This window comes from Triplophysa dalaica, chromosome 18 (genome assembly GCF_015846415.1).
Source record: "Triplophysa dalaica isolate WHDGS20190420 chromosome 18, ASM1584641v1, whole genome shotgun sequence".
Lineage (NCBI taxonomy): Eukaryota > Metazoa > Chordata > Actinopteri > Cypriniformes > Nemacheilidae > Triplophysa > Triplophysa dalaica.
Genome location: NC_079559.1, coordinates 16522645 through 16533378, shown reverse-complemented (window position 1 = coordinate 16533378; position 10734 = coordinate 16522645). Strand labels below are relative to the sequence as shown.

At 35.0% G+C, this 10734-nt stretch overlaps 1 protein-coding gene across 1 annotated transcript in view; it reads right to left on the bottom strand.

Annotated features, from left to right (window-relative positions):
- Window positions 1–544: 544 nt before the first annotated feature.
- inpp5l (inositol polyphosphate-5-phosphatase L) overlaps window positions 545–10734 on the bottom strand; it is a 35143-nt gene continuing 24953 nt past the window's right edge. The window contains exons 8-16 of the mRNA XM_056772314.1: window positions 9099–9218; window positions 8917–9001; window positions 8720–8827; window positions 8076–8150; window positions 7761–7834; window positions 6722–6833; window positions 6520–6588; window positions 6340–6406; window positions 545–4631 (exon numbers count right to left, since the gene is read on the bottom strand). Of these exons, the coding sequence (XP_056628292.1) occupies window positions 6365–6406; window positions 6520–6588; window positions 6722–6833; window positions 7761–7834; window positions 8076–8150; window positions 8720–8827; window positions 8917–9001; window positions 9099–9218 (685 nt within the window). The 3' untranslated portion in view covers window positions 545–4631; window positions 6340–6364. The remainder of the gene's footprint in view (window positions 4632–6339; window positions 6407–6519; window positions 6589–6721; window positions 6834–7760; window positions 7835–8075; window positions 8151–8719; window positions 8828–8916; window positions 9002–9098; window positions 9219–10734) is intronic.

Here is a 10734-nt window from a genome sequence, read left to right as displayed (position 1 = left end):
TACAAACGCGTTTAATCTGTGGCGTAATTGTGACCCTCTTGGCTTGCCATAGGGAGCGAGGGACCTTGCGTGCGTGTGCGAGCCTCATGAATCGCATGTAATACAGAGAGCGTCCTAATTGGCCTGTTTCGGTAAGTCAACCAATCAATTGTCAGTGTGGGCGGGCTTTTATCTCTTATCCCGAGTCCCGAACTGAATATTCAGTTCAGTATATCTAGAAACGAGCGCCATGGCAGAGGGAGAGGGCCCCAAAAAACGAAAATATAAGGTAACATTTTACCCAAGACTACACGAAAGTGTACCCCTGTCTTATAAAAGTGAAAAATAATGACAGTCTTGCACGCTGTACAGTTTGCAATAGAGACATCAGCATTGCCCATGGTGGGTTAAATGATTGTAGAAGACATGTTGAGGTGAGTTCATCAAGTTTCATTTGATTTCATGTGCATATTATTCAGGTCGGCTAACAACTAGCTACATGAAAACACCTTAGACATATTTAAAATTGCAATGGAATATAAATAAAAGCAGTTTACATAATAGATAGAGAGAAAGAGAGAATTTTATTTGTCATTGTGCAGTAGTAACATACAACGAAATTTGCTTGTGCATCATCTAAAAATACAGAGTGCTATGAGGTTGAGGTTTCTGGAAAGTTGCTAAAATCTTCGAAGAAAGCAGCAACAAAGTACAATGAAAGCTTGCAAGAAAAGTAAAAGGCATAGGATGTTGGAAATAGGCCTAGGCCAACATTTGCAGTGTGTGTAAATAGTTAATTTATTCAATCTTGTTGTTCATTTCAACTGTATTTCGTTATAAAAGTATAGTCATGTTCTGTGGTGAAATATCATATCCTTGGCCTCCATTTTTGTTGGGGGGGGGCGCGGGATCGGCAGGGGGTTGTGCTTTCGGGATACCTCCCTGAAATGCTTTTTTGCAGGTTGAGATGTCTGCTTTACTGGTCTGTATAAAGCTCAGAGCTGAAACCAGCTGAACACCTTTGAGTCAAACACTCATCACGCAAAACCCATCAATGATCTTTTACACAGGGTCATTTCGGCAAAGACAAAGGCCCTTCCGAAATTGGTGTTTTACGATATGGGGTTTATTTTTGTTTTAATCGGAATAACTGGAATAGATAAACATGTTTATCAAAAGGGAGCGTCTTAATACCTTTGTCCATATCGTGTATCAAATATAATTGAAATACATCAAGTGCATGTTTGTTAATGAATATATGTATTTTATAAATTTTATTAGGAAACAAAACACAGTATCATATTTAAGAAACAAATAAAACCCATTCATTAATGTTGAAGAAAGTACAGTAAGGGAGTCTTTTAGGCTATTCCAACATTCAGCAGTACCTGAGGCTGAAGAAATGCATTGTAGTTCTTACTGCATTCCAAACCCATAAAATAGGAAAATTGAGGGGGCAGTTTTTTGGCACAGTATTTTATGTCCACAATTTGGGATTTTTTTCCTGCTTAGTTACATGAAATAGTACATTAACAGAACATTGTTACATACTGTAAATCAGAACCAATATGACAGGTGGGGCAAGAACTATCTATGGATAATGGACCGCTCTATGGATCCTTTTCCAATTCTGAGGTATGGATATGACTGGTGACGATTTCAGCATTTTACAACAACAAAAACAATTTCCTAATGCTGAATTCCATACCCAACATTCCCCTTAGTCCAATATTAAGCAGTAATCTTCAAATTTCACTGCACAACACTGCACACTATTACTACTTAGTTTTCCATTGGTTCTGGTCTTATCCTGTGACAATGCTTTGTTTATATGATTTGGAATAAAAAGAAGAGTTAAACACAAAGAAAAGAGAAACACTCTAAAAAGGATAACATTAAAATAAGTACTATGACTGCTTTCTCACAAACGCTATTTAACAAACCTTTGTTGCATGTTCTACGTATCATAAAAGAAGTAAAATGATTCCCAACAACAAGTGCAAACATATATGGCTACATATAAATTTGACTTAGCATGCAAAAGTACTCTAAATAACATAAAAACTGACTTGTCAAAAGATTGTAGTGTTTCTGTTTATAAAAAAGAAAATGCTAAATGACATCTACGCTGTTTCTATACCAGCTCCACAGCTTTGGAAGCAGAGCTTGAGGCGATGCACCAGAGCACAGTAAATTATGTCGACCACACCATGAATCAACTACAACAAGTCTATTATTGACAGGTTGGCAGAAAAATTTAACCCTTACCCGTAAATTATGCACGGGGGTTCTGAATATACGGATTTCATCAATAAATTCTTGTTGAGGTGAGAAATGTCAGAATTGTCATACCTGATCGCTTGTGGATAACAGGTAGGGTGATTTGATGTAAATAAACTGTCTATCAGAAACAAAAACAGTGTTGAAAGGCATATTTATCTCAATACTTTCTCAACCAATACAGAGTTTAACTGATCATTGCATTTCCTAATTTACGAATAAAAAACAACTTGACTATTATTCCCCCAACAATCATACTAGAAAAACAAGGCTTTTCATGAGCAATCATTCTAAACACATTTTAAATTGGAAATTGTGTTTAAAGCAATTTAATATATTTACATTTATGCTTTTAGCAAGCGCTTTTATACAAAGCGACTTACAGTGCAAGGTATTTTCTTTTACCAGTATGTGTGTTCCCTTGGGAATCAAACCCATTCTGGAGCCCAATAAAACATCAATGTAAACTAGATTATTCAGTCAACTACAAAGGGATGAACATCCCCAAAAATGTCAATAAAAACAAAAAAAGATTTATATACTTATATAGGGCTTTTATTCAACTGGTCTTCATCTTAAGGTTCTAGCCATATGAAAATCTATCAGATACTTTGTTCAGATAACAAATCAAAATATTGAGTATCCTGATGCATGTCCTATTAAAACAGGAAAAAAAGGAATTGAAGTACTTGCAGTCAATATCCATACGTATGTTTTAATTACACCCATGGTATGGGGGGTCACAAAGAAATCAAAAGCAGTTTAAGGGACATAATAAATCCATAACGCATATATGTTGTTCACCCAAAAATGAAAATTCTCTCAAAATGTACTTATGGCATCCGTAAAGGACTTTCTTCGGTTGAACACTCAAGTTTCTATACTATAATAAAACTTATATGCACATAAAAAAAATCTTACGTAATTCTTACAAAACCATTGAAACATCATGGCAGCAATGATTTTGAATATAAAATATATAATTTAGTCACACAAAAAATTATCATTTTCCACAATGAAATAGTGGAAACAGAATATGTGAATAACTCAATTGTGAGAAAAAACTTTCAATTCCAAGGTGACAAAATGTCTTCTGAAACAAAAACATACTTTTGTTTTTGTATTTAAAACAATATTTTGAGCTTTTTTAACGAAAATTCAAACGTCAACTACTTTCAAATATTGGTGTCTCATGAAGAAACAAATTGAAAATTTTAAGAGAATTTCCATTTTGGGGTAAACTGTTCTTTATATTCCCAATGAGTCAATAATATTTTTAAGATTTTCCCAGAAACTAAAGACGGTATGTCTCAACAAATATTTTGGTTTGTCAACCTGTTGGAGTACACTAGCATATCGATGACCACTAACATACCAGAAATGGAGCACCTGCATGAATTCATGAGGTCCTTAGAAAGCATTGTACCACTTCACACCTTATCGTATCTGAACAACCCAACACAATTCCCAACAAAAAAACTCATACTAAACTTATAGAACCCATATTCAACGCTGCTAAAAAAAAACGTGTGATAGTGCTAAACTCCACATTAACATTCTCCATTGCACATCTTCTCTAATTAAAAGTCTGAGGGGCTTCCAGGCCAAAGCACTCTGTGCAGGATTTCCATAATTCACAAGCGCTAATGGCTTTTTAACTCGTACCTTGCTGTCCTGTACATATTCTATCGATCCAAGTCTGACTAACAACCCCACAGACACAATGACTGAAGCTCATGAGAGGGTGACAGCAATATCTGCTGAGATGAGTGTAAATGCAAAACACACGCTGAATATTTCAAATATAAATCCACACGCGCACAAACACAAAGTTTAAGAACGAAAAAGTGGCAGCTGAACAGTGTTCCACCGGAACGTTCAGCGTTTAGGACAAAAACATCAACCCACAGACACGAATGTAAATAAAAACATCTACAGACGAAAGCTTGTGCGTTGCCGCAGCCTGCATTTGGATATGTTTCAATATTTTCTGCCTACCTGTACACACATCATTACAAAAACATTGAGGAAAAGCAAATCAGGCGATTGTATTTTGCATACAATTTGAGTTTACATGCGCTACGCAGTCTGAAGCTTATTCCCGTGTTAAAAGTCCAAGCTTTGAGAGGTGCCTTGAGCACTTTCTGTCTGGTTTTCTTGGTTCTGTTCATTTCTTACTATATATTCAGCTATTTCAGCTTTCAGAAAAGGAGAGGTTCTTGTGTTTAACAGCTTGAGCAGTGTATTGTGGAGATTTCAGTGGTCCGTGTGGATGCTTTGTTGTATCTGAATAGGTTGCATCTATACGTGACTGTTCATGAGGGGTACATCTGTCCATGGAATAATCTCTGGGTACGTGTTAACAGCAAAACCTAAAAACAGAGAAAGAGCATATAAAATAGTTTATAGAAAACATACAGTACATGGCTATCATGCACATGACAACTGCTTGGAGGAATAAAGATTATTGCCTTGTTTATAATATCACGACTTTGTGACATTTCAAACCAGAATGACTTTCTTTCTTCTGCAGAACACAAAAGAAATGTTGGTAACAGAAAACCGCTGGTCCCCATTGACTTGCATTGGTTTTGTGTCTGTACAATAGAAGTGAATTGGGAATAACAATATCTTTTGTTACGCACATTCTTCAAAATATCTTCTTTTGTGTTTTGTAGAAGAAAGAAAGTTGACGAGTAAATGATAACAGAATTTAAATTTTAAGGTGAACTATTCCTTTTATTCCTGACAAGATGTTATATAATATTAAATATAAGAAATTATATACTGCATGGCATTTAATGGCACACTGTAAAACTTAAAAGTCAACTAAAATGCACTGAAATTGTTAACACAACAAATTATTTTTCACACTTCTAATTTAGCCAAACCCCTTGTCTGCAATTGAAGCCTAATTGAACACAATGACAAACCGACAGCAGTAGTAAACTCATCAACCCCTAGACAAGCGTTACCTATAGAACAGACATAAAACTGGCAGCAAAACAAAATTACGGCCCTAAAAATGTCAATATGAGACAACAATGTAGGATTTGTGTTCTGTGTGTCTGTAATTAATGAACACTGGTTCTTTAACGGTGTGATTCTGAGCGTATCGCTGGCACTGGTTGAAGGAGACAGAGGAGCCAGCAGACATAGATCAAGGGAGGGATCTGTCTTTTATCACACAGTTAATGAAGGCAGAGAGGCTGTTCATGATCCTTTAGGGAAATGCAACAAAACACTTGAACTGAACAGCATTTAGGTACAGACTCGGTATCTGTACAGAAGTTGGAGGTTTGTGGTTGGGTACACAAGTACAATAGACTTTTTAAGGTGAACATTTTTTAAGGCCAACAGTTCTAAATTTTCAAAAGCTTTGACTGTTCACTATTTGCTATAAAAATGTTATTAGATTGAGTATAGCATGTCATACACGGATCAAGTAAAGCCTTGACCAAAGGAAATTTTATAAATAAATGCTAACTTTATTAACTGCTGTCTTCCTGATGAAAACCATTTTCAGGTGACAGATCATATACTGTAAAAATGGACTATGAGAGCTTGGTACATAGCGAAATAAGTTTATTCATTTCATCTTGGGTTTATTTGTGTAATTTATATATTTCTTAACTATTTCATTATGAACAATGATACAATAATTTGTTGTGCAATTTTAATGTTCATCATTGTTATTATTAAAAGTGACTGATCATATAAAAATTGGTGAAAAAATTTGTATATTAATTGATTGCATTTCATTACCTATTTATTATCATTATCATCATTGTTATTATTATTATTATTAGTAGTAGTAGTAGAAGACATTTTATCTTAGTTGTAAATTCATAAATACTCATTTGTAAATATAGACCTAAAATGGATAATGAAAATATATTTTAATTATCTATCAATATTGTTTTTTTTTAATGAAATAATATTAGCCGTTTTAGTGATAACAATAAAACCAAGCTGCTCATCTGTATTTTGACAGATCTGTAACACATCTAATTTATAAGCCAAAATATATGTGAAAAAAAACTGCAAGCACCAAAAAAATAAATCAATTCTATGTCTCACCTTCCGACTCTCCCAGTCCTGTGAGTCAATGTGCAATCGTCTTCAGTGTAAAACGGAGAAAAACAGGCTGGAAAAATATAGAAAAAGAAAAACAATTATATGTCCTTCAGGTTTTATTATTCACTGAAGCTTATTAAATGAAAGGAGAGGAGATGTGATATTTAGGAAAGATCTAATCACCTTGTGGTCCCCCATACAGACATTGGAACCCAGTGTGTTATAAACAACATTTCTCTCACCATTTTCAGGCTGGAAATAAAACAAACAGATTCTTAAACACATGAACATTCAGTACATTCAAGTGAAAGATGCATTAGTAATTCTTGTATGAACATGTATTAAATGAATGCCTATTTGTAAATTTTTCTGTGTATAAACCCACCCGATGGATGATGTCTTTCACACCGTGTGACATCAGGATGCGGTCACACCATGCCGGGCACCGTGTGTTCATGTATTGTGTAGGTTTAGTGTTGTCTTCACTGTACGGGTAGCTTAAAAACAATATTTGTTTAAAAATAACTAAGGCATATGGAAAATCGCAGTTTACAATGCATTTGAATTCTTAAATGTGATGTGAGTTAAATAAAATATTTAGTGGAATCAATCTAGGATTGGAATTATTCAAGATTTAATACAATTTGTATTATTTCATTCTGCTCACTTAGGTCTTGGTTACGGACAGACTATAGGAGGATAATGCTATTATAGACCACTTCAGAAAATGTAAACAAAGCTGGTCCAGAAGCATTTCCTGCTTCATTTATAACCAATCAAAATGTTAAAGGATATCTTTAAGAATTAATTATGCAAAATAAAATGTGATTTCAAAGAAGTTTTTATTATTATTTTTTATTTATTTTATTTTAAAATGTTCAGGATTTTATACCGTTTATTTCTGAAAATGAGGACAAAAAATGTAAAAATACTGAAAAAGAATGCAAATTCAAAAGGAAAACATGGGAAACATGTCATTCTACTAGAAAAACATCTATTGTACAGTTATTTGTTTCTCCTCAGCTGCCAGCAAATGTTACCTTTTTATGGGTGTTTTTTTAAAGTGCATGTAATATTTGGGGGGGAAATGAAGCCTAAACAGAGTAAACATCTTGCAAAATAGTCTATATTTGGATTTTATCATTCGAAAATACACACTGATTAGGGGTGATTCACATTTAGCGTCTTTTGTGTGTGCAAATTCGTTATTTTAAATGTTGTCAAACGGCAGGCACGCATGTTTTTCTAGGTGCTCCGACGCCAGATCGGTATGGAAATAGTTCAACTCTTCAGAGTTTATGACTATAGAGAAAGCGTTACGGCTAGCGTTTTCCACTGGTTTTAGAAGCGAAATGTGAATCGTCCATCAAATGTTAATTTTTTTTTTTTTTAAGTTGTCTTTCAGTGTTTATGAAGTTGCTTACCTAGGAGGAAACTGTATATCCTCCTCTGTGATGATTTCATGAAATTCATAGATCTCCTTATCATACTTCAGGAGCTACAGAACAAAAATACATTTAAGCACAAACTATTTTGTAATTGAAATTTTTTAAGCTTACTTTATCTTTCAGTAAAATTATTTTTCATATTTCAGTTTCTCTGGCTAAGCTTTTATTCAGAAAACATGTTTAGACATGAAATCAGCTTGTTTTAAATATACATGTACATTCTGATTAAGATGTCAAAAAGAGACTGTCCTAAAAATGTGCAAAACACTATTTTTGAAATGATATTCAGACCTCTTTTCCATTGTTTTCCCTGAACACAGCCTGGTGCAAGTAAGCAAATAACTTGGTCTCTATGTGAAGGAGGACCTAATGATAACCAGAAGGACAAAAAGAAAGAATCAAGTATTGAAGGGGAAACGGCCAGAGAAAACAAAAAGGAAATAAACACAGGAAGACAAAGAGTAAAATGACGACAGGTGGGTAGAGACAGGTTAATGCAGGGCGAATAAAAACTAACAAACAACAAGGGGTAACTCCAACTTGGCCGGCAGAAAAAAATGAATTGCATGTCGGCTGGAATGATCTAAATGCAAGCTCGCATTTTCTGGGCTGGCAAAAAGTCAATATCAACCCTCCAAGAACCATAAATCTGGCTAGACAGTCTACTGGATATGTCTGAGTGCACACAAAAAGAAAAATTCATCATCTACTGGTGCAAAAGTCAGAACCTTTAACATCTAAGTGCAGAAAAGGTGACAGTAGATTTGCTCTCTAATTTTGCAGGTATGTCCATAGACAGTTTAAGACTATAAAACTAATTGTTGATATTTTAATTCAAGGAACTGAGAAGAACACAAGACATAAATCTCAATCATATTTACATGGATCAACAATAAAGCAATAGAATTTAGACAGATCTAACAATAAATAATCACCTTGTGGTCGTTGTCTTTTTCCTTGAAAATGATTTTTTCCACCTCGTTGCTACTGTCTTTGTTTTTTACCATCTTTACTGTCTGGAGATCAGCAGACGTTGAGAGATTCTGTACACAGAAACAAAAACAGACATTCACGAAATGACTTGTGTGTATACATTGGACCACAATGTACATTTTTTGGCAGTCAAATGTACCTGTACTAAACTGAGCGTGTCAAGACGGAAATTGAAGTCACCAAACAGGAAGAAGGGGACAGGACTGTAGCTGCTATCTGATATCCTGCAGGAACGAGCACAAAGTTTGATCGACCACTTATTCATCATTTAAATGAAAAAAATATATAATGTGAAATATTCAAAGAATAACAAAGACAAACCTGCTGATGACGTATTTGAGAGCTGTCTTGCGGTTTGTCGAATACACAGACGGACTGGAGTCGCAGGCTATGAGGTTGGAAGCGTCGTGAAACAGGTGAATGTTCACAAGATCCAAAGGCCTGCACACATACACACACACACACAGAGTGCACACTTGTGTTATGGTTACAACTTACTTGCCTGTTGCATTCATTCTTCTTAATCAAAACACAGCTTGCTCTAAAGGAGTCAGTATTTTGCTGTTTTTGAGGCTTTGGTTATGTTATTTTGGGTGTTTAACAATGGATGTTCATGTTTCTAATTTCAAAAAAACTCTTTATATTTCACATATTTCAAGTATATTGTTCACCGCTGTGCTGTCCCTCTTTTAACAAAACGACTGGATTTCTTCAGGTATACATAAAGTCCCTCCTTCTGAAACGCTTTGATTGTCTAAGCTGAACCGGTCTGTCGTGATTGGGACGATCAACAACGTGAGAGTAAATATTCAAACACTTCGCTATTCTGTATGTCGACAACCAAAAAGGAGAAGCACTTCAGGCTATCTGTTTCAAGGTACATCAACAAATATGAAAAAATGCAAAGTGAACTTTTGCACTTACTAGAGGCATGATCACAGAGGCACTTAACAATACTCACCCGTAGTGCTGACAGTTTGCCGAAATTTGAACGTTTTCTTACTAAGAACATCATTATCACTTGGTGAAAAATCCCCTTAGTGCTATGAGAGCGGACGTGACCTAGCTGGCTGAGATTCTAGCGGAAGTAGGTCATCGTCCCATGTGCATGTACCCTATTAACAAAATTGACCTGAATCAGGGGTGTCGCAATTTAACTGCATGTGGTATAAAAATGTATGTTTGTTGTATGACGAAAAAGCACATATTTGACGCTTGGTCCCTAATTGACAGTTCACCCCCCCAAAAAAAACAGATTTTGGCATCATTTACTCATGTCAATTCAAACCTGTGTGACTTTCTTTCTTCTGTAGAACACAAAAGATTGTTCGAAGAAGGTTTGTAACCAAATAATGGCAGTAGCCATTCTCTTCTATTGTATGGACCAAAACCAATGCAAGTCAATGGGTACCGCCATGGTTCAGTTACAGACATTCTTCAAAATATCTTCTTTTGTGTTCTTCAGAAAAAGAAAATAATTTTGGTGCTAACTTAATAAATATATACATGTAGTATAACTTCAGAAGACTTGAAATATAACACAAATTAATTACATTTCTATGATACTGTCCTATTATTTAGGTGCTTGAAGCTTTAGTCCCCATTCATTTAAATTAAATTTCACATCAGTGTTGCACATAAAAAAGAAAGCCATACAAGCCATAAAAACAATTGTAGGTTAGTGAGTAAATTATTGCATATTTTTTAATTTGGGGCACACTATTCCTCTAAAAAAGCTAATGTCAAAAAGGTCTCCTGGTGTCATAAACAACAAATTTTTATATAAAATCTGTAAGCCTGCATCACGTGGTGCACCGTCAATGAACGTTTCTGCGAGAGTGCGTATTGATTTTATTTACATTGCGATATCTTCAATTTGTGTGTGTGTGTAGGTCTATCAGTGCTGTCAGTCTCGCTGACTGATGTGGGACATTAGCTGATAAGAGCAAGTGCAGCT